General features: G+C 31.0%; 1 protein-coding gene across 1 annotated transcript; it reads left to right on the forward strand.

Annotated features, from left to right (window-relative positions):
* The first annotated feature begins 15345 nt into the window (after nucleotides 1-15345).
* LOC107867475 (RNA-binding protein 24-B) lies at nucleotides 15346-23833 on the forward strand. The gene is made up of 6 exons (XM_016713729.2): nucleotides 15346-15895; nucleotides 16038-16161; nucleotides 16502-16637; nucleotides 19376-19409; nucleotides 19537-19864; nucleotides 23324-23833. The coding sequence occupies exons 1-6, from the start codon at nucleotides 15713-15715 to the stop codon at nucleotides 23398-23400; spliced, it is 882 nt and encodes a 293-aa protein (XP_016569215.1). The 5' UTR covers nucleotides 15346-15712; the 3' UTR covers nucleotides 23401-23833.
* Nucleotides 23834-24648: the final 815 nt, after the last annotated feature.

Genomic DNA, 24648 nt, shown 5'->3' on the forward strand with positions numbered 1-24648 from the left:
CATAGGGCGCCATCCCCTAGTTGACATCTTATTCGTCTTCATAGGGCGCCATCTCCTAGTTGACATCTTATCTTGTCTTCATAGGGCGTCATCCCCTAGTTGATATCTTATCTCATCTTCATAGGGCGTCATCCCCTAGTTTACATCTTATTCATCTTCATAGGGCGCCATCCCCTAGTTGACATCTTATCTCGTCTTCATAGGGCGTCATCCCCTAGTTTACATCTGATTCGTCTTCATAGGGTGCCATCCCCTAGTTGACATCTTATTCGTCTTCATAGGGCGCCATCCCATAGTTGACATCTTATCTCGTCTTCATAGGGCGTCATCCCCTAGTTGACATCTTATCTCGTCTTCATAGGGAGTCATTTCCTTGTTGACATCTTATTCGTCTTCATAGGGCGCCATCCCCTATTTGACATCTTATTCATCTTCATAGGGCGTCATCCCCTAGTTGACATCTTAGGAAACATCATTTCATAATTTTTCTTATCCGTCTTCATGCGGCGCCATCCCCTAGTTGACATTGTATTTCGTCTTCATAGGGCGTCATCCCCTCGTTGATATTTTAGGAAGCAAACCTTCCTATTTTTCTTTTTTATGTCTTCATAGGGCATACAAAATATAGTTGCATTTTAAGAAGCAAATATCCTAACTCTTTTTCATGCATTCATAAGGCATAACTTCCTTTGGTTGCATTATTGAGAATAAGAATCTTATTTTATTACATGTCTAGCTTTGATTTCTATCATTTTTATTTATTTATTTTTAAATTGTTGTGTAGTTTTTCTAATAACTCACAAAAATTTCCTAGTGCAAACTTGGGGCAGAAAAATTTTGTTTGTTTTATTTTGTTTTGTTTGATGGCTTGCAGGTTTTCTGTAAAACACAGGTTTAATGCCGAGAATAGCATTCCATCTCTGATTTGAGTAGTGGAGAATGATTAGTTTGAAAATACAGAGTCATCTATGCATCTATAGCGGCCCAACATCCCAAGAGTCATCTGCATAACTCCTGATTAGGAGAACAAACATCCAAAAGTATTCTATGAACCATCCTTTGAAGAGTGTCAATGACAAATCCAAGTTGCAAGTTCAAGTCTCAAATCCTAACTTCAAGATCAAATCTTGAGATCAAGGTACCCACCATAAGAAGGTGAAGCGATAACTGAGGACCCAAGAAGAAGATCTGAAGCAAGAGAATCAAGACAATTAGAATAGATAGGATTTTGTATCTTTCATTTTTAGTTTCATTTTTCTTTTTTCTGATGTAATAAAAAGAGCCACGAACCGAAAACTCGACGGGAGCTCAAATCGACTCTCCAACTCATCCCTTCATTCCTACACCCACTTGAACTACATGTGACCTGATTCTCTTATAACCCGAGATATGTAGGATGTCTAAAACCAAGGCTCGGTCGCACCGCTTTTCTACTTATTTACTAGTGAATAAATGGTTGAGCCAAAAATTAGTCATGTTTACTTCTTTGATTGGAAATTCTCCATATTTTCAAGCAAAGAGGGGCATTCTGTAAACACCTAATTTTTGACCCAAACCTAATGTTTTTATACCATTTTATTGTTCAATTAATTTATTTTTTTTAGGCATTTTAAATTTATCTTATTTTTGAGGTTTGTTAAAAATTTTGAAAACTACAAAAATAGAGTCGCATTTTAAATAAGTTTTTATTTTATTGTTTATTTATTTTTTTTAAAAAAAGAATTTTTTCTAAATTATATTTGTTTTCTTCTTTCAACTTTTAATAAAGAATGTTGTGATATTAATATTTCTTAATCATATTCCTAAGACTAGCTAATTAACTTATTTTGTATTTTTTTAGTTTTAAATAGATTTTATTATTTTTTATTTTATTTAAAATATTAATTAAAAGAAAAAAAAAGAATCCTAAACTACCATTCCCATACCCTAAAACCACATCCACTCCCATCATTCCCTCAACTCCCCTCACGTCTCTCATGTGCAGCACACACACAACACTCATTATATAACACACGACACACACGCATGCACTAAAGATACATGTACATTCACACAGCAAAAGGGAGGGGATTGAACAGACAAAAAGAAAAATAAGAAAACAAATAGAAAAGAAGAAGAAGAAGAAGAAACACCCACAACAGAACAGAAAAGTTGGGGTCTCGTTGAGTTTTCGGTGACGGCGTTCTATTTCTTTACCCGCTTCAATTCGTCATACAGGTTCTCATCGAATTCATACGATTTATTCTATAAGTTTGCTATGCAAATTGGAGTATGAATAAAGCTATAATTTTCATGACTTTTTCTATTGTTCGTTATGTATAATTCATTATTTTTTTATGTTGCCGTTTATAACTAGTTGTTATTCCGAAGCAACGTTAACTAATTTAAATTTGATTGAATTCTAAATGAGATAGTCGTTAGATTCATTAGCGTTAAAAGATATAACGTTGTATTCAGTTGACATGCGATTAGTACAATTGCGTTATAACTAGAATCTTAGCCCTATATGCGTGCACGCATGCAAAAGAAAAAAAAAAAGAAAAAGGAAGAAAGGGGAAAACAAGAGGACTAGTTAATATGACTTATATTTGGTTGGTTCCATTTTTGATAAATGAGAATTTCTAATCACGTAGTTTTTAAAAAATGCTCCCATGCTTAAATCACCATTAAATTTTCTGTTATTTAGATTTAGGTACTTATAAGTATGATCTAATTAGTAGCAACGTTAAATTTTCAAAGTCAGAATCAGTTAACAAAGTACGGTTTGTGAATTTTCCTTTGTGTTCTAAAATAAGTTTTTGTTTTTTTAATACATTAGAGCCTTTGTTGTTTTCCTTTTCATGTATTGGCTAAGAAATTGTATAAATGGGTTCTAATGTTTTGGTAAATAGTGGATTTCACACGTTAGTATTTTCTGTGTTCGAATGGCGATTAATTTATTTCATGTCCGTTATTATAAGTAATTTTTTTTAGCTAAAAAGGGACTATAGATTAATATTTTGTTCGGTCATTTTTCTCTCTAGTTCTTAATTTAACCGTCACTCCTAAATCATAAAATCACTTATTTAGTAGTTTAAATATAGAGATTAAGGAAATATGTGGGGGTTATGGCATATAGTGCTTAAGTTTACAGGAATAGAATAATTTAAACACTACAAATGATATTATAATAAATTGTATGCTTCTCAAAGCCTTACACGTAGTTTGTTGGAGTATTTGTTTAAATTGTTTTTATTGGGGGATTGTACATTCTATTTTGTAGTATCTGTAATTGTTAGTTCGACATTATGAGGTTTTGTCATAGTTGTTGCATCAATTCTTAGTTCGATATCTCTTATCTTTACGTTACAAAAACGTTTTCAGCCTGCATTATTTTCTAAGGGTTTAATTAATTAAAAAGGGGCTGATGGAGCCAAAATTGAATGCACACTTTTCCAAACCTTATTACAATAATTTTACAATAGTAAAATAAAAGAGAGGGAAAACTCATTTGTAAGTGAGCGAACTTGAAAAAGAATGATTTACGTTCTTGATCTTTACAAAATTAAGAATTTAATATACAAGTGGAAACTAACGATGGAGTTGGAAAGCCCTACTACCGACCATTTGTTACAATAAAATTAAGCTACCATTTGAAGCCGTTTGAATTGGGTTGGATGGATTTCAAACCTATTAGGTGCTTATTTAAACTAGGAAAATGGGGACGACTCATAAATGCCTCAAAGGCACGAGAAATGTATCAAAACTTGTGGTATGACCGGAAAGTACTGTTACTGGCAAGCCACGCATCAATATAACTAAATAATTTGAAATAAGTTAAAGGCTGAAGGTAAATAACTTCAGGGCCAACAAATATTAATTATATATCCAAAAGATTAATTTAAGCCAGACATAAGTTATTAAAGCGACCGTGCTAGAACCACGGGACTCGAGGGGTGCCTAACACCTTCTCCTCGGTCAACAGAATTCCTTATCCAGATTTCTAGTTCGCAGACCAAAAATTAAGAGTCATTTTCTTTTGAATAGGGATTCAATAAGGTGACTTGGAACACCCAAACTCAATTCCAAGTGGTGACTCTGTAAAATGTATAATCCCTTTTCAAAACGCCACTTTAATTGGAAAAGCTCGTTTTCTCTAAAACCAAATTCCCTAGCGGGGTTGGAGGCGGTGAAAAACCGGGGTGTGACATTTATTAAACTACATAAAATCTCTATCATTATTATTAATATTAACCAAATAAATACTACATAATATCAATTTTTCGTCATTCTAAATTGATCTAATAAATAAAAAGAAAAACAATAGAAATTGCTATTTTAAAAAAATTATTACATATTCATAGTCAGATTAGTTGGTTGTCAGATATTGCATATAAAATATTTACTTATAACAGGTTCTAATATACAGAAAAATAATTATATATTAAATTCTCATATTTCTTATTTGTTGCCTATTTCTATGGAAGCCTTTATTCATTCATTTTTTATATACTATATCAAAATTTTATGTTTTTCATTTTTATTGTCTGCTCATTTTTATTGTCTGCTTTCATGATGCCTCCATAAAAACATATGGTATGTTTATATCATAAAAATTCTTGGTATATTGATATATTATATAAATTATATTTATATCATAAAAATACATGATATATTTATACCATATTAATTATATTTATACCATAAACATACATGGTATTTTAGATATGAAAATTTTATACCATGTAATACTGGAAATATATATTTATATTTAATAAAAAAAAATTAACAAGAAAAGTACTTCCGACATAATGAGATGTACCATGAATATTTCTCTCAATTAATTATATCAAAAATAAAATAATAATCTGACTTTGACATTAATTATATTTATATAACAAAAATACATGATATATCTGTACTTTCAACATAATGATTTTTATTCCATAAATATTTATTCATAAAAAATTAAGGTTAACCCATTACTTTAGAATTAAAAATACACAATAATGAAATAATACTAAATAATTAACATACATGAAAATAAAATGTAACATACACGAGCAAATAATTGAATACTTAGTTTATTTAAATTTGAAGATTGAAAATATATCTCTTAAATTAAGGTGAATTGATAATTAGTTATTGCATTAAATTAAGAATTATAATTTTCTTTTCTGATTTTTTAAAATGGCTATATATGAAGAAAAAAAAACTTTTATTTTTGTAATATCGAAAAAGTACTATTATTAGTATAATTAAATTTTATGAAGGATCTTTTCATATAATTTATCTAAATAAAAGGACAAATTAGGCTAATAGATAGATGAAAAGGACATTTTAGAGCCAATAGATAGCTGAGAAGGGTATTTTAGGCCCAATAGATAGACGGAGAATATTTTTACACTATTTTACATAGTTGAATGACATTTTAGGCCATTTTCCATAAAATAAATATACTTATTATAATTGATCGAGTAACATATTCTGGTGCCTGGTGGTCTATGAATGTAAATAACCAAGTAATTTTTTGTTGTAAAAAAAAAATAGTATTATTCTCTTCGTTTTATTTGTTTGTTTTTTTTACTTTCGTTTTAATTCGTCTAAAAAAATATTTCTTTTCTTTTTAACAAGTCTATAATTCTATTTTTTTACGTAGTATATTTAAATCTATAAAATTAAAAAATATTTTGATATATTCTACATATCTTTAATTTAATATTATGGGCTCATTTGTTACTATAAATAAGATATAACTAATTCTGTGATTTGTTTAGAATGAGTTTATCTTATGTTTGATTGAGATGAAATCACGGATAACTTATTACAGAAGTAGTTATTGCAGAATTGTAGTGTTTATTTTATTCGACATTAAGAATGAAATAATAATTTTAAAAATAACTAATTCATATCTCAAAATAACTTATTCTTCAATAAATGAACTCTATAAATTTAATTTTTTTTTATTTTTTTAAACTTCGTGATAAATTCGTTTTTGACGAGGAAAAAGGGCTGGGGTTTAAGGGTTTAAGGGGGGGGGGGGGGGGTTAAAAGCGGGGGAGAAAGGTAGATGAAATCCAGCTCATAAGTGACAGGAGCCCACGTGGAGGGAGTGGCCAGTTCACGGACTAGTACACTTGTCATAAACAATGGAGGACCCTTTAGCTGTCTCCTCGTCTCTAACGCTGCCAACAACCCTGGATTATGACTTCCTTCTCCTCCCCCTATTTTCTTCTTACTTCTTTGTGGATAAACTTAATTCCATAATTCCATTGGCTGTTTTTAACTAATTTTTCACCGGCATGAGTTGTGGTGTAGCGGTAGGATTACTTCATCCTTAATCAGATATTATAATTTCGAGTTTTGGATATGGAGAAAATTATATTGAGAGCGTTACCCCCAGAATAATGAGTCCTGCAATGCGCGATCCGAATTAGTCGGATTCAAATGCAGACATCAAAAATCAGATGAAAAAACAAAAAGAGAACTAGTTTGCCATTGATTTTATGTATATTTTTTATATAATCATGACGTTCAAAAGTGATACATATAAAAGTTGATCATGAGTTGATAAGAACGAGTAAGCAGGACTAATAAATTTGTAGCTTGAAAAACTTTTGAATATGAAGCATGCATGACATTATACAAGAAAAAAATAAAAGAGTTTTATAAGATATAACTGATATATCATGTTTTATATGGTGACTCTTGTTTTTGAATTATGTAACATCAAATTCAAAATGGGTAAATTTGTACGTGGTTAGATCCAAAGCAAATAATGTGTGTTATGAACTTAGACTGTATATAACAATTTGTGTGCATTTAAATTAATTTTACAAAATACTTATTTTCTCTGTTGAGCAAACTAGGCATCGAATGATCTTGTCCATCAAAAAGACAAATGAGATAATCGAGATCAAAGCATAATGCAAGGACAAATGTACTTGTTATGCATATAATTATTAGGATTGTACACCATGTAAAATAAAATGTGAACAAATGCTGCTTATTTTGTTAGCTTTTGCTTATTACTAATTTTTTAAGAGTTAATATATAAAAATAATCCTAAATTTGACATCAAATTATAATTTTGACCTTAAACTTTGACAGTGCACAAATATGACCTTTAACTATTCAAAACTGCACAAATATGACCTCCAATCATACGTGGCAAAACGCGTGTTCAACACGCAAAATTGGGCGCGTCCAGCTTAAAATCTAAGGGCATAATACATAAATATGACTTTAAACTTTGACAGTGCGCAAATATGACCTTTAACTATTCAAAACTACACAAATATGACCTTTAAATGACTCTTTACTATTATTTTTTCATTATTTTCGGCTCAAAGATGAAAATGGCATCTAATTTCTTTTGTCATTGCGGAAAAAGAGCAATATTGAAGATTTATTAATTAGGCGGGTCAGCCTCATATGAAAAAATCGAGCAGATATGTATCTATATTATAAAGCAGAGGATGAATTTAAGTTATATAATATATCTAAATATTATTTATTTAAATATTAAATTAAAGATGTAAATATTATTTATATCTAACAAGAGAGGAGCTACGAGCAGAAAGACTCACTCTGCTACTGAAATTCAAGAGATCGCGTTTAAATACAGAGAAAGAGAGAGTCAGTCTCTTGAGCGACTGATCAAGAAATGCAAAGATAAGGGGAATGGTTAGTGATGACGGCATAGGACACAGAAAGTTCCTTCTCTCTCTTTTGAATCCCAGGGATTATCTTAGGGAAGAGGCCAGTCCCTGAAAAAGCCATCTCGATTGGTATTATTCAAATGCGAATATAGGCCTGATTGAAGCTATACTAATAATAAAAAAATTTATAGTTTTAATAAAACGTTATTAAATTAATATTATTAAGGATAGTAGTAGTATATTATTAAATTAACGTTATCAAATTAACGTAATTAAAATATTATTAAATTAATGAGGGACGAACTTACGTAATTTCCATGGGGTTCACCTGAACCCCCTCGGTAAAAAAAATACGTTGTATATATATAAGATAGAAAATGTATATTTATGTACGTATATTAATGTTGAACCACATGGAACAAGGTACTTAGATAGCCCAGTGATGTTATTTGCTCTTCTTGGGCGCTTCTTTCATCCTACTGTGCGGGTTCGATCCCTGCTAGTGGTAGTTTTATTTTTAATTAAAAAAAAGCTAGGTGCTGCTGCTATAGAAATAAATAAAAATAATAATAATAATAATAATTTTTTTAAACTAAAAAAAAAATTTAGGTGCTGCTACTATAGAAATAAATAAATAATAATAATAATAATAATAATAATAATTAAAAAAAAAAAAGACGTCCTTTTAACACAAAAAGCAAAACTTTGACAATGCACAAATATGACCTTTAACTATTCAAAACTGCACAAATATAACCTCTCTCCAAGTCAGCTCTTTTAACGATGTGGTATCGTGTGATTGGATTACCTTTTCACGTAGGCGCGAGTGAGACTCACGCATGGGGTTGCAAAATCGAAAGTCATATTTGTTCAGGTTTTGAATAGTTAAAGGTCCTATTAGTGCACTTTCAAATTTTAAGGTCAAAGTTATAATTTGGTGTCAAGTTTAGGGTCATTTTTATGTATTAATTCATTTTTTAATTAAATATTTATTTTTAATGATCACTTTTGACATATAAAAAAAATAATTATGTTACTTTTAGTATTAGTTGATTATTCTTTAAATTATTTTCAAACATCAAATAATAAAAATAATATGATAAAATAATTATATTAATAATTATTTTTGTAAGAATATGCTATGTTAAAAGTGACAAATAAACGTAAACGGAGGAAAGTAGCATATATATATATACAGCAATAAATTGACAAAATTATGATTCCAATGCAGCTACTGAATTCTTCAAAGTCATCTGCTCGTATTTGATGAATCCACCACATCACCTGCGTGCATTTATATATTATTACTATAATAATACTTCTTTCCTCCTATTTTATTCATCCCAAATTTTTTAATTTAATGTCTCATTTTATTTATTTTATTTTACTTATCAAGATAATACAATTTTTTTTTCTCATTATACTCTTAATGTAATTGATTACTCCTTGTTATTAACATTTTTGAAAAATATTTCAAAGAGGAATATCATCAAAAATACACTATTAAAAATATAAATGATGTTTTGGCATTAGTCATGCATCAATATTGAAACTAACAATAAGACATAATTAAAAGAGCCAAAATAATAAAATTATATTACCAATCATTATTTTTTTACTAGCTGTGTTATTTTAATTTGAAACGAATAAAATGAAACAGAGAGAGTACTTGTATATTAGAGAGAGAACGAGAAGGGATGTGGAGAACATTATGGGCTTCCATTAACAGCATATTTCAGTAGTACTATTTAAAACATAAACAAGAACAAGATTAGCCTGGTATAAAGATTTAACTTTTTCTCTAAACTAGTTTGACTGAAACCTTTTGACTGTTATAATCATTATACCAACGGTTTAGTTATAGTTGTCTTTTTGCAGTCAAAGTCCAGAGGCTTTCGGTTTCATCGCCAGCCCCTCATTTGCTAACCACTTGTATACTAAAATGAAAAAGAATAATTTCTTTTCATCTTTTCTTCTCTGGAATGTGGAATCTGATTGATCAGATCAATCTTCAATATAATAATAATAATAATAATAATAATAATAATAATAATAATAATAATACAGTATTCTCTTGATTTCAATTTATTTATTATAATTACTATTTGAATGGTTAAATAATATTTTTAAATAATGTAAATTATTAATTGTTGTGATTTATAGTACAATTTAAAAATTCTATATCTAAATTCGCATAGAATTAATCCAAATGAGAGTCTTGACGAAATATAAAATTGATATCATTTGATCAGAACATCACGAGTTCAAGTCGAAAGCAATTTCTTACAAAAATATAGAATAAAATTGCGTACAATAAATCATGAAAGTCTGGCCCTTCCCAAAATCTGCACGAAGCAAAAGTTTTGATGCATATCAACAATCTTTTACACTGAATCAAGCCACAAAAATTGAAAGAGGAGAGTAATAAAAAGGGAAAATAGGCTACTAGGTCAAAGGGATCTTAACTGTTGTGTTAACATGTTTTTTCTTGGCTGTTAGGACAGTTGGCCATGTAACATCTTACTACTATCAATATTGGAATCGTTAAGAGAACGTGGGGTGATGTGTAGGAATAATATTATTCTCTATTCGTTCTTTTTGATAAGTTTCTTCAACTTTTTATTAAATTGAACCATAGTCCTAAAGTGGTCACGAAAACATCGGACCATTGTCACGCAGACAGAATATTTACGTACCATTTCTATATATATGAAAATAAATTCTACTACAAAGTTAAAACCAGTCCGATCAATCATACAGAGAAGAAATGACTTGTCTGCTCCATAAAAGAAAAGGAAATATACACATAGAAGATCGAGGCAAAATGTCTCCAAATAGAATTTAAGTTATATATACAAATAACATTATTATTTTTATACTATTAGTAAATTTCAACGAGTAATATGATCAGGTTAGTTGTCGTATTACTAGATTGTCAATTAGCCAATAGAAAAATATATTTGTAATTTTTGGAGTTTTGAAAATGGTATGTATGTCGTTCATGAACGAGTTCAAAGAAGCGATCGTCTTGTATGAACAAAAATGTAGTCAATATTATTTATTCATGTACCAAAAACTTCAGTCGATCGTTCCTACAATATATTACTGCTCAAAACCGTTCTTCATGGAAAAATGACATGTGAAGAAACAACATAAATTTCATCACTTTTGCGTTGCTATTTTACTAGTATAAACGGGTGAATCTCAAAAATAGACCCAAATTGAGGTGACTTTCAAATTTTAGTTCCCAATAAAAAAATTTACTTAAAATAGTTTTTATGTATTAACTAATATTTTTTTGGATAAAATTACCCCTGATTAATGGAGTAAATTACATAAACGATCCTCATAATGGATAACAACTCCATATTTATATCTATCAACTTTTATTTTTTTCTCTTTTTAATTTAGCTTTGATTTTTACCTTTCTTTTCTCTTTTTATTTTTAATTTTTCTCAACCCTTACTTTTTTCTTTTTTTCCTCTCAACTTCTTTTTTTTCATTTTTATTTTTTCTTTCCTCATTTTTTTTGTTCTTTTTAGTTTTTCTCAGCCCTTATTTTTTTTTACACCTTTCAACGTCTACTTTTATAAAAAGATACTTTTTTTTTATTTTTCTTTGATTTTTTTCTTTTTAAATTTTTCTCGACCTTTATTTTTATTTAACCTTTCTTTTTGTTTTATCAACCTTTATTTTTTTTCTATTCTCTCTCAACTTCTATATTTTCTTTGATTTTTAGTTTTTTAATATTTTTTTCATTTTTCTTCTTTTTCCATAATTTTTATTATTTTTGTTCTTTTCTTCGATTTCTTCCATTCAAGTTACATCTCATGAGCAAGAGTTGACACTATCACATTATAAAGACAAAACTTACGACTTTAGAACAATAAGCTACGTTTCATGGGTAAGAGTTGACACTACTACATTGTAGAAGCAAGACTTATGACTTTCAAACAACAAGTTATGTTTCATGGGCAAGAGTCGACACTACCACATTGTATTTTGATTTATGGGATGTTTTATAACTCTTACCTTAGAGGAAAGACTTAGCTCAGGAACTTTCAAACAAATTATACCCCACGGGCAAGAGTTGACTCTATCATGTTATGTTTTAATTTATGGGATGTTCTACAACTATTTTCTTAGAGGTAAGACTTAGCTCAAGGACTTTCAAACAACAAGTTATATTTCATGGGTAAGAGTCGACTCTAGCACATTGTATTTTGATTTATGAGATGTTCTATAACTATTGTCTTAGAGGCAAGATTTAGCTCGGGGACTTTCAAGTTTCAAATAACAAATTATGCCTCACAGGCAAGATTTGACTTTATCACGTTATATTTTCATTTATGAGATGTTCTACAACTATTGTCTTAGAGGCAAGACTTAGCTCAAGGACTTTCAAACAATAAATTATACCCCACGGGTAAGAGTTGACCCTACCATATTAGGTTTTCATTTATGAGATGTTCTACAACTCTTGCCTTAAAGGCAAAACTTGACTCAAAGACTTTCAAACTACAAATTATGCCCCACGAGCAAGAGTTGACACTATCACATTATGTCTTCATTTATGGGATGTTCTACAACTCTTGCTGTAGAGGCAAGACTTAGTTCAAGGACTTTCAAATAATAAATCATGCTCCACACGCAAGAGCTGACTTTACCAAGTTGTGTTTTCAATTATGAAATGTTCTACAACTATTGCCTTAGAGGCAAGACTTAATTAGCTCAAGGACTTTCAAACAACAAATTACGCCCCACGGGCAAGAGTTGACTCTACCACGTTATGTTTTCATTTATGAGATGTTCTACAACTATTGCCTTAGAGGCAAGACTTAGCTCAAGGACTTTCAAACTACAAATTATGCCCCACGGGCAAGAGTTGACACTACCACCTTATATTTTCATTTATGAGATGTTCTACAACTCTTGCCTTAGAGGCAAGATTTAGCTCAAAGACTTTCAAACTATAAATTATGCCCAACGGGCAAGAGTTGACACAACCATGTTATGTCTTCATTTATGGGATGTTCTACAACTGTTGCTGTAGAGGCAAAACTTAGTTCAAGGACTTTCAAATAATAAATTATGCTTCACGCGCAAGAGTTGACACTACCACATTATGACTTTATTTATGAGATATTCTACAATTCCCGCCTTAGAGACACGACTTATCTCAAGAAGTTTCAAAGAATTTCGTAACAACAATTCATGCCCTTAAAATTTGCTTTGATATCCAAAAAAGAAGATATCATTGCGGATTATCTAAATTTTTATTTATTAGCAAAACATAATAGAAGTTAAGGAAAAAAATGATCAAACAAAATAGAGAAATAAAAAAAAATTGAGAAAAAAAGGAAAGAAAAAAAATACAGATCAAGAAAAAAGCGAAGAATTAAAAAAATTGAGAAAAATAAAAATAAAGTTTGAGAAAAATGAGGGAAAAAAAGAGAACTAAAAAAATTAAAAAAGTGATAAAACAAAATAGAGAAATAAAAATAAGAGTGAGAAAAAAGAGGCAAGGAAAAAATAAAGATTAAGAAAAAAGCGAAGACTTAAAAAAATTGAGAAAATAACAAATGAGAGGAAAAAATAAAAATAAAGTTTGAGAAAAGTGAGGGATAAAAAAGAAAACTGATAAAAATAAAAAATAAAAAATAAATAAAAGTTAAAGACAAATGAATTAAAAAAAAGGAAAAAAATAGATAATGCTTGAGAAAAAAGAAAAAAGAGGAAAAAATAAAGGTTGACAAATGAATTAAATATGAAAATAAAATTAAAGGAAAAAATAAAAAGTGAAAAAATAAAATTAAAGAAAAAATAAAAAGTGAAAATAATAAAAAATAAAATTTGAGAGGCAAATAAGTATGGAAAGTTTAAAAAATATATTTGAGGTTTAGAGATGCAAAATGGTACCTGTACTATACTTAAAAAATAAGAAAGATTATTTTTTAAAGACATTTTTTATTAGGGTTTAATATCTAATGTCACCCATATTTTGATCTATGACATGCAATTTTCTGAGTATAAACAACATAAATTTCATCATTTTGAAGCTAATTACTCTATATCCCAACTCTTTTCAATATTATTAAGAATTTCAAAAAATCTGAAATTTCGAATACTTTACTGAAATTTTGAATACATTGTGTTGGTCCCAATACATTGTATTACCCAAAAATCTGAAATCTCCGATATATTACTAAATCTTAAATATATTGTGTTGGTCATGATAAATTATGTTTTACTCATGATATATATTGTCTCAGATACATTACATAATTTTTTTCGGATACATACCTTTTTCAAATTTTCGGATGCATACCTTTTTCGAATACATTATTATCGCGAATACAGTACTTAAAATATGAAATAGATGTAATTAAATAAAAGATATGTGATAGGTAGATATGTAATAATTAGTGTTGTGATGTAAAATTTTCATTTTACTATTGTATTAGACATTTTAGGCTGTATAAAATATCTTACAATAACTACCTAATAAGTAACCTCTTTATTTTTTTTATATCACCAGTACATAGGACATAAATTGATCCAAGTACTACAAACCAAATTCATGGTAAAATTAATTATGGGAAGGTGGACCATTGAGTGTGAAGGCTTAATTTAGTTAGAGCACAATAAAGACCAAATGTGGGTGGTTCGTCAGGGTTTAACCAAATAAGGGAATACGATTCTCCCAATTGGTCTTGGCAAGTAGTACAACTTCATCAATAATGATAGTTAAAAAGTTTTATATATAAAATCCTCAAAATGTGTGGACCCCATTATAAAAATTCCACATATATATTCAAAGAAAATCTTGATTATAAAATGGAATAACAACAATAATTATACAGTACAATAATGTAAAACAATGATAAATTTGAAAGAGTTAGGGGTTAAGACAGTAGGCAAATTATGCAAAAGAAAACAGAGAGAAGTGAACGCAAAGACAACTATGGACTTATTGATAGAGAGAAGGGTATTTTTAATGCTTAGACAGAGAGGACAGAGTCAAGTGCTTCTGGTCTCGCAGCTGTCATTCGTTACCCAAAGCCAATTCAACCCTCCCACCACCCCACCTCAACCCTCCCCTGTGTAACTTAATATTCGAATTTATCTGAATTCAATATTTTTTATTTGAAGCCAAAAATTAAACAAAAAAAAATCTATTATAATTATAATAAAAAGAGTAGTTTGGTGCACTAAAACTTATACTACGCGCTAGATTTAATGAAGGATCGGACCATAAAGATGTATTATACGCAGTTTTACCTTACATTTCAGCATGAATCTGTTTCGATGGATTGAATCCTAACCTCTTGATCATATGAAAATAATTTTACCAATTACTGCAAGATTTTCCTTTGGATTAAAACTCCCTTCGGTTCAAATTGATTGACCTGTTTTGATTTGACATGAAGTTTAAGATAATAAAGAAAAACTTTTGAATTTTATTGTCTAACATTAAAGATATATCAAATTTATCAAAATATTTTTAATTTTGTGGTCTTAAACATAGCGAACGCTGAAATTAAAGAGTTGCTAAAAAGGGAAAGTATTATTAATTTAAAATGAATTAAAAAAAAAAGTAGATTGAACAAATTGAAATGAAAAAAATGCTAAGAACGAAGCCTTAAAATTTAAATCTTGAATCCGCTTCGTTTGGGAAAGAAGGGCCCAACCTCCTCCCTGCCATAAGAGTTTGCAGCTGTCGAATCCCTCTCTCCACAAACATTTTATTTGTTAGACATGAAGCAATAATTTATAAACATTTCCCACTAAGTTATATCTGTTCCTTCCCACCCTTTTTCTCTCTCCATGATCTTTTTCTGCTAGCTACAAGACTGAAGGAGAAAGGGAGAGAGGAAAAAAGGAAAGCTAGCTAGCAAAGGAAAGAAAAATAGACATTAGAAGAGCAAAAAAGAAGAAGAAGTACAACACATATCCTGCCATTTTAAACGGAGGAAGGCCCCTAGTCATTCAATATTGTTGTGAATAATACAATACATTTTCTTGCTTCAAGGACAAGGTCTAGTTTAATTTGACGTCATTTAGATGCGCTAATGGCGTATCAACATTATAGATCACCCTTTGGGGACACAACTTACACTAAAGTCTTTGTTGGCGGACTAGCATGGGAGACCCCTACGGATGTAATGCGAAGGTATTTCGAGCAATTTGGAGAGATTCTTGAAGCTGTCATTATCACTGATAAGAACACAGGCAAATCTAAAGGATATGGTTTCGTAAGTCATATCCAACATTATGTCTTCTTTTTTTCTTTTAATTAGCCGATGATCATTACTCATTAGACTGTTTACATCACGCTACTGCTTGATTTTGATGTGTGGTCTTCTCTGGATGCGCCCTGAACGCGAGATGCTACAGGTAACGTATCGTGATCCTGAATCTGCAAGAAGGGCTTGTGATAACCCAAATCCAGTAATTGATGGAAGAAGAGCTAACTGTAACATTGCATCTCTTGGACGGCCTCGTCCTTCACCACCTCGAGGTACTCATCCTTTTCTGTCTGTCTCATTGTTCATTTGACTAGTCAAACTTCATTTCTCGATAATCCCACCACATTTTACTTACATACAATAATAGTACAAATAATGTCACATGAATGAATTAAAACTAATGATATACCGATATCTTAATAGCTTGATCGGTTAACTAACCTCAATTCTTATTTTATTCGCGAAGGTTCACTTTTTCATTTTTAACTATCTTCTCTATTCCTAATTTAAAAATAACAAAAAAAAAAACAAAACGGAGGGAGTAATTACCTTAAATTTTTTTTTTGGTCAGAGTAATTAACTTAATTATTATTACAATAATTGTTATTATAGGTAGGGGACAAGGAGGGAATCCTTATCAAGGAGGGATAGCACAAGGACAATCATCATCATCATATAGTGGGGTGGCGGCAGCACCATTGCCATTACCTCCACCAGCTGCAACTCCTATGATATATTCACCATATGGGTAAATTCTTTTTTCTTTATTCGGTTAATTTATTTTTTCGGAAATTTATTGATTTGTTGTAATTAGTCCATGCTAGGTATTAAATAAGAAAAATAATAAAATGGTCCATGATCTGATGGTATACTGCACAAGGAAAAAGATGTGTGATAAAAATGGCAGGCATATTTGCCAGTGGTATAACAACTGAAAACCTCACATTTATGTTGTCGTCGTCGTCGTAAAGCCTAAATTTTTATAATCATACAAATGGAAAAAAAAAATATACATACATATACATAATATATCATCTAGTAATTTTATTGAATGCAGGTTGGTACAGGCAGATCAATAATAAATATATAAATTGATAAATGGTGACTGCTATGATATGAGTTGTCAGTTGCAGACAACGTGCAATGCTTTTCATTTATGTGTTGGATTTTGGCTCCTCTAAATTCAAACATATATAGATATATGCACATATATAAGAATATTCTAATAAATAAATTTTTAATAATATAAATTTTTAAATAAAATAGTCACTCATTTTTAATTTTTTTTTATTCTAGTTTTCAGTAACTTGAAAGATTGAGTGTAGAGTATATTTTAGAAACCATTTCTTATAAGGTAATTCCAATAACCTTACCTTTATCCTTTTTTTTTCTTAGAAAAAACAGAGATGAAAATGATGCTTACCAGAGCCATTTTGACTTTATATGTGTTTGCTTTTGACTTGCATGAATTATCCAACCAAATAGATTCTTTTTTTTTCCTTATTTTATTGTATGATACCTTTTCCTCTCCCATTTCAACATTTTATTGAAATATAATTTATTGTCACTTTTTGCTTGCAAAACAAATACGAAGCGTTCATTATAAGTAACTACTTATAGTCCGTTTCTATCATATTTTTAAAATCAATTTATTTTGAAAAGAGTTTTTGTATTACTCTTCTAAAATCACTTATTTTCTTTGTAAGTTTGGCCAAGCATTTCACATTTTTTTTTCTGAAAAAATAAATCATTTTTAACTCCCAAATGCTATCACTTTCTTTTAGGTGATTGTTTATGATCATCTCATCTAAAAACAGATAATAAGAACATTGTATCCTCAATAATTTAATTTAGTTATCCGACCCTCTTTGCATGCCGATGAACTTGTTTTGTTTACTTTGGATAATTCTCTGTCCTCTCTCTTTCTCTTTCTCTTTTCTTTTCTGTGACACAAAAAAGGCTGAACAAACGTTAGGCTTTTGGTCAATTTTGCTTGTAGTTTGAACAAAGGCGTGAATGTTTTTAGGTATTAGTATAAAGTAGTACTGTAGCACTAGTGGAACAAAGTAACCAGCAATATTATACCGCTTACCATATGATATCTGACAATGCACATTGCACTCTTTCAAATAACCCACTCCTCATGGCCATTCCAAATTATACCTTGCTTTTAATCGTCACCATGAATGGCTGATCTTTATCTCTGTGTCTTTTCTAATTAGTAGCCTATTACAAACATTATCTTCACGCTAAGGAATCTCCACATATGAGTCTCGAGGCGTTTTGCTAGTTGCCCGCCCCGGGACGAGTTCCAAAGTTGTCTTTAAGACATTGTTCCAAGGTGGTCAACTATTACTAAATCCCCTTATGCAAAAATGAACTTTAACATAGAAATAAGTTGTTGAATCATTTTTAAATCTCGATGTTTGAATTTCTGAAATTCACCGATGTCTCCTAAGTGTATAGTCGATAAGAGCATAGCTATATTTTCTTGAAATGTGACGACTATATAATATAATATATCCATTGTGTAGCTACCTAAAATATGTCAAATTACACAGTACAGGCTGTTGTATTTATGTTCACGTATTTTCAACGTTTGCTACAAAGGGGTGCTTGTCACTTCATTTTCAGGTAAAAACTTACACGCACCGGTGTATACACAAAACTAATATTTTTTACCATGATTGTGTAATTAAATTAAGTAAAATACATGTCGATTAATCATGGTTAAGTAACATGAACTTTAAATTCAAACACATGGCATGCATGTATTGGCTTGGGGTATACACCGAGTGCGTGTAAGTTTTTTCCATTCATGTCTCACGTAATTTTGTAATGCGTTGAGAGTAGGTACCATTTATAGAGTACCTATTACGTGAAAGCTACTTGCACTAAATCCATATAAGTTTCATAGTACTATATATCTTCAAACATTTTAATGTAAAGAGTTTTGCAAGATTCCGGCATTTGATAGGCAAGCATGAGAAATTATTTTGGAAGAAACCATTTTAAGTAGTATAAAGATTGAAAATAATAATGTTACATATCAAATGGTGTTTGGTGAAATCTTGGAGCATCAAAAGTCTTATATTTATCCTATTGTTGATTGGGATAGCGATAAAATATTACGAGTTGAAATAATTACGAAGGAACATGACTTCCATTCACAGATAAGGAAAGTTATTCCCTCTTGTTGTTGATAATCAAACATTAAAAAATGACATTTTTTCTGAAAATATTTTCCACTTACCGTTATGCACCCTGACTTAACTTGAGATGCTCCTCTTCATTTTTTAATTTTATTTTATAATTACTCCTTGTAAGCATACATCTTTTTTTGCCTTTTTAGTGACTCAAACTTATAGCCTTCATTGTTGAAGGTGGGAAATACTTACCATCTCAACAATCCTTCGTGTCTTATAAGTACTTGTTTATCCTTTACCAAGAAAACAAGCATAATCATTTCTTCTAACCATTTTGCAGGTATGCAACCTATCCTCCTGATTATTACCATCAAGTAAGTACCAATATATTCCATTGGTCTTTTAACATACTATTGATCAATCAATCTCCCTTTTTACATCCAAATATTAAAATTACAAACTATGAAAATGACAATAGAGGGAAATGAATTGAATGAACAGGGATTGTACAATCCAGGGACATACCAACAAGCTGCAGCAGCACATTATTATCAACAAATGTATGGAAGTTCATCATCACCAACTCCTGCTGCATATTATTATGGATATTCCATGCAGGGATCTAGGGGAACATTTTCTGCAGCTACTGCTCATCATCATCAACGCTTTCAAGGCCCAACTGCTTCTTATCTTTATTATCCTACTACTACTACTAGTCACTTGCCTGCCGATGCTGCCGCTTTTACTCCGCCTCCTCCGCCTCTACTCCAACATCCTCCTCCTCCTCATGTTGCAGCTACAAGGATTCAATTTCCTTCTCCTACTACTGGTATGCACTATTTCTCAATTTATTCTATATATACTAGCTTCTCCATTTTCTGCTTAAGATTATTATTTCTACACATGAATATAACATATACTACAAAAATATTACCAGACAGTACAGTTGTCGTCACTAAATAGGAAAAATTCGTTGCTAATCCTATTTATCGATGGATTATCAAATATCCTATTAGTCACGGGCTATTCCATTTAGCTAATTCCTTTTGCTGCAGTCATTCCGACACGCATGCATGTGGTTTAACATATATGAGTTTGGATCGGAGTGACCTTATATACACTATAAATAGGAGGTAGTAACATCATGTTATCAAAGTATAATATGTTGTAGTAGATAATCTATCTTATTTCTAGGTTACTAATCCCACTTATTATGGACAGTTTACGAGTAATTATCTTTTTGGTGACTGGTAGAGTAGAAATTCTCTTACAATGTAAGGTGTCTAGAAGTTAAAGCTCTTAAATAAAGATAACGTATAAATATCAGGAACAACATATTGTGTAACTTGATTACTATTACTACCTAATAGATTTTCACAACCAGAGATGAAGCTGCAATATTAGATACATAACCAGACGAATCTAGTAGTTTTTGTTTAGACGGCCTTGTATTTTAATTTGCCAAAACAATAACTTAAATGAGCTATGAATTGGATAACAAATTGAGAACATATATAAACTTTAAATGCTGACTTCAGCACATAACATAAAGTTAGAGAGGAAACACGAAAGGAGATATATTACAATTATTATATAAAAGATTCAAAGTGATCATACTTTTACTCCAGAATAATTGTTACAGTCTGTTATAGTTGTAAACATTATAAAATGTGAAAAGGTATAAGAGTAAAGATAGAGAGGGGCAAGGGAGGGGGCCATGTGGGGGAGTCTATGCATGTGACATGAGCTGTCTTGGGCAAGGCAGTGATGTATCAATGGGTCAAATGAAAATCATATGCCAGGGAGGCATATGTATGTATTTTCTTCTGCCTGAGTGTAAAATAACAGTAAATGCATGTGAATGGTCATACAATTATCTAGGACTTTAGATATAATGGATGGTTCTCAATAGGCAGTGAATCAAGTGGGCATATGAATCCTCCCACTATACCCCCCATGTAAAATTAAACATTATGCTATTCTAGGTACAATATGTAACTAGTCACCCTGGTGTTTCTTTCGGTGCATGTCCTCATTTAGAAGATTCAATGGGGACCTCTAGATTGATTATTTAATTTGGAAAGATGTTTGTATTTTTTCTCTTTTCCAACTAATTCGCTTATGCGAGGAGTTTTGGAGTAATCTAAAAAGTTGTTGTCATGTGACTAGGAGGTCATGAGTTCAAGCCTTAGAAATAACCTTCGAAAAAAATGCAAGGTAAAGCTGTGTGCAATAGACCCTTGTGATCGGGCCCTTTCCAAACCTTGTACATAACAGAAGCTTTAATGTACCGGGCTGGCCTTTAACTATTCTATTACAAAAAGAAAACTTTAACATGTGCGTGGGAAGACTAGTACCATTTCAGAACTCTTAATTAGCCGAATACTATGGCCATGAACATATATGAGTTAAATGGTAGTAATAATTAGGTAGAAGCTCCAATTAATAGGTCCGAAAATTGTCAGTAACATATTGCACGGACCTCATTAGGTGCACCTATTGACAATTATATTTAGCAGCTGTTAGGAACACTTGAGGATAATTGAGTAACCTAAGAGATAACACATAGGTTAAAATTCAAATGTATTTATTGCTGTATGTATCATATGTGTAATGCCACACATCCAGTGGAGATAGGATTAGCATAGCTCACATATAAGTGTCCTACTTGGGCTCAACTTTACCGTAGCAAAACCTGTTTTTATAGAAGAAATGAAGTAGATATTTATTATATAATGTTTGGACATTGATGGCCAAATAGGGAAGTACAATGCTACAAACAGATTGGCGAACTAAATGATATATGCCAATTGATTATTACCAACCATAGATTGTTATTTTAGATATTTTTATTTTCTATTTGGTATTGTTTTTCCAGCAATATCCAGCTGTAGCTATTCAGATGAAATCAATGCAAAAACAACTTACTCCGTGTAGGCTGTGTAGTTAATTACAGCAAGATCACTGTGTTTGCTTTATCAATCACAACTGCATCATTATACAAATAATGACATAAAATTCTCTTATGTTCAGTACATAGAATTTTTATGTTATTTGGTACTCCTAATAATATTACTTATTATAGCAGGTTAGTCGTCATATATAGTTTTGAGTGGAGAAGTGCTTTAAAAAGAAAGAAATACTTATGAAGCTACTGATCTTAAATCTATCATGATATTTTTCTAGGTCTAAAAGCATATGATTAAGAGTAAAATTGAACTTTACTGGTAAACTTAAAAACTGTAGAATAGTAAGGATTTCAAATATGACTCAGAAATTGAAGGTCTGTCCAATCTGTCCAAAATCTTATGGGTTCGGGCCAGAGTTGAATCTCGGATCAGGGCTAGGTCTCAAGTCATGGGTGGGATCTCGAGTCAAGCGTGGGCACGGGACCTAGGTCAAGGTGTCCTGGATCTCGATCTAGGGTCATGTGTCTCGTGTCGGGGTCGAGTCTCCGGTCTCAAGTTAGGTTTTTGAGTCTCGAGTCTTGGTTCAAGGTTAGGGTTTGGGATAGGGTTTGGTCTCTGATCTTTACTCAGGGTAGGATCTTGGGTAGGGGTTAGGTCATGGGTCAAGGTCCGGACTAGAGTCTCAAACAAGGGTTTGATCTCTGATTGAGGGCCTGTCCATGGTACTTGGTCGATGTTGTTCTCAAATTAAGGTCAAGTTTAAGGACGAGATCAGATCTTGATTCCTGAGTCAATGTTGGATGTTGCATTGAGGTTTGGTCCTTGGTAGGGGTCGGTGTTGGTTCTCAACTATTGGTCGTGTCTTGGGTTGAAATTGAGGGTTAGGGCTTAAGTCCAAGCTAAGGTTGGATCTCGAGTCTCCGATTACTAGTCATGGTCAAGTCTCAAGTTGGTTTCAACCTTGGAGTCTCGACTCTAGAGTCGCAGGTTGAGGCTTTTGGTTGGAATCGCAACCGAAGGCTCGAGCTTCAATGAATTGTCGGGGAGGGAAAGGTAGGCCTACACCGAAGATGGGGTTATATGGGGGGAGGGGGGACCATTTAATAAATTATGTCAGTTGTGTAGGCCATGACATAATCCATTTTTAGCCATTTCAGTCCAAGTAATTTTTGGGCTAACTTTAGTCCTAACTCATTTATTTACTAAGCTTATTTTAACCTGCTCAAATCCCGCCTAACTTGCCTATTTGACACCTCTTAAAGTAGTGTTGTTTTTTCATAACATACTACAAAGAAAAAAATCACATAAAATTAAATTTAAATTAAAATCCTCTCTTATTGATATACTGATGATATTTTTTGTACCATTGTAAATGGCAGAATCACAAATTCCACAGCAGACTTCAGCAGAAACAACAGAAGTTGGGCCTGTGACTACTGAGAGTCCAAATACATAAAAAGAGAGTACAAACTCATCATCCTCAAATCATATTTATCAGTCATCAAGCATGGTGAAAATAAAAAAAAGAAACTGTACAATCTTTAACCAAAAAAAAAAAAAAAGAATTAACGAGACTTTGCTCTATTTTTCAAAAAAGTCCATCCATTAATTTTTCTTAATTTGGTCCATGCTGAATTATGCATCAAGAGGCAGACTGATTTCAACAACAACAAATGGCTGATAAGTTGGACTACTCAGAGATATTACATGGCCAATTATTCATCTCTTCTTTTCTTTATTTCTTTAATTTTCCATTTTAAACATTTCAATTGTTGTTCATTTATTTATTTTTCATTTTTACTAAACATCGATCCTTTTTATTACTGTACCAACAGTAGGACGGAAATATTAATAACGAATTTATGACATATTTACCCTTTTTTTTTTTTTTAATTTGTTCTATTATATTCTTTGTTTGATGTTTAATTCCTGTTCGTAGTAAGTTATTTATTAGTTGATCATTTCTTTATTTCATTATGCCTTAATTTACGGTTGGAACATCGAAAGTTAAGGGATAGAATGAACTTATGCCTAAACATTTAATAATTTATTGTTGAAGTGTATGATAATCGCACCTAAAAGTTTGCATTTTTAGAGAGCATATTTTTATTTAATTGATTAAATCTTCAACATGCTTGCATTTCATTTGATTCTTTTTCATGAGCCAATCACACAATCTTTTTTAATTAGTGGACAACACAAGTGAGACTTGAACTCAAGTCCTTAATTTGGCTCTGGATCTTCCGAGATCATGATTAAGAAGAAAGGATCTAGATGGTAGCGCACAACCCAAAAAGTTAGTTTGAGAGGTAAAACTTGCCGAGATCAATAACCATCATCCACGCACTAACACCCTTGAGACTGTTGGTGATTGGAACGCAAACAAAATAACACGGAGCCCATTATTGGGTTAAACACAAATCAAGTTGATACTAGCATTAAAATTTTGGGTGATTAATAGCCTGTTAGGATTGCTTATTTATCAAAATAAGCACTTATTTTGAAAAGAAAAATGCTTCTTTTTTTTTTTTTTTTTTGAAAAAGGTGTTTGGTAAACTTGCAAAAATGCTTTTAAAAATAAGTAGAAACAGTTTTTCCGTTTCTCAAAATAAGCAGAAATAGAAACAGAAAATTATTTTTTTATGACAAAAATATCCCTATCACACGCACAAATATGTATAATATATACCTTATTAGATAATTA

Source organism: Capsicum annuum, chromosome 4 (genome assembly GCF_002878395.1).
Source record: "Capsicum annuum cultivar UCD-10X-F1 chromosome 4, UCD10Xv1.1, whole genome shotgun sequence".
Classification (NCBI taxonomy): Eukaryota; Viridiplantae; Streptophyta; class Magnoliopsida; order Solanales; family Solanaceae; genus Capsicum; species Capsicum annuum.

Coding starts and splice junctions, on each gene's coding strand:
- LOC107867475 (XM_016713729.2), top strand. CDS start 15,713: ATGGCGTATCAACATTATAGATCACCCTTTGGGGACACAACTTACACT. Junction 15,896..16,037: donor AATCTAAAGGATATGGTTTC/GTAAGTCATATC, acceptor GAGATGCTACAG/GTAACGTATCGTGATCCTGA. Junction 19,865..23,323: donor ATTTCCTTCTCCTACTACTG/GTATGCACTATT, acceptor TGTAAATGGCAG/AATCACAAATTCCACAGCAG.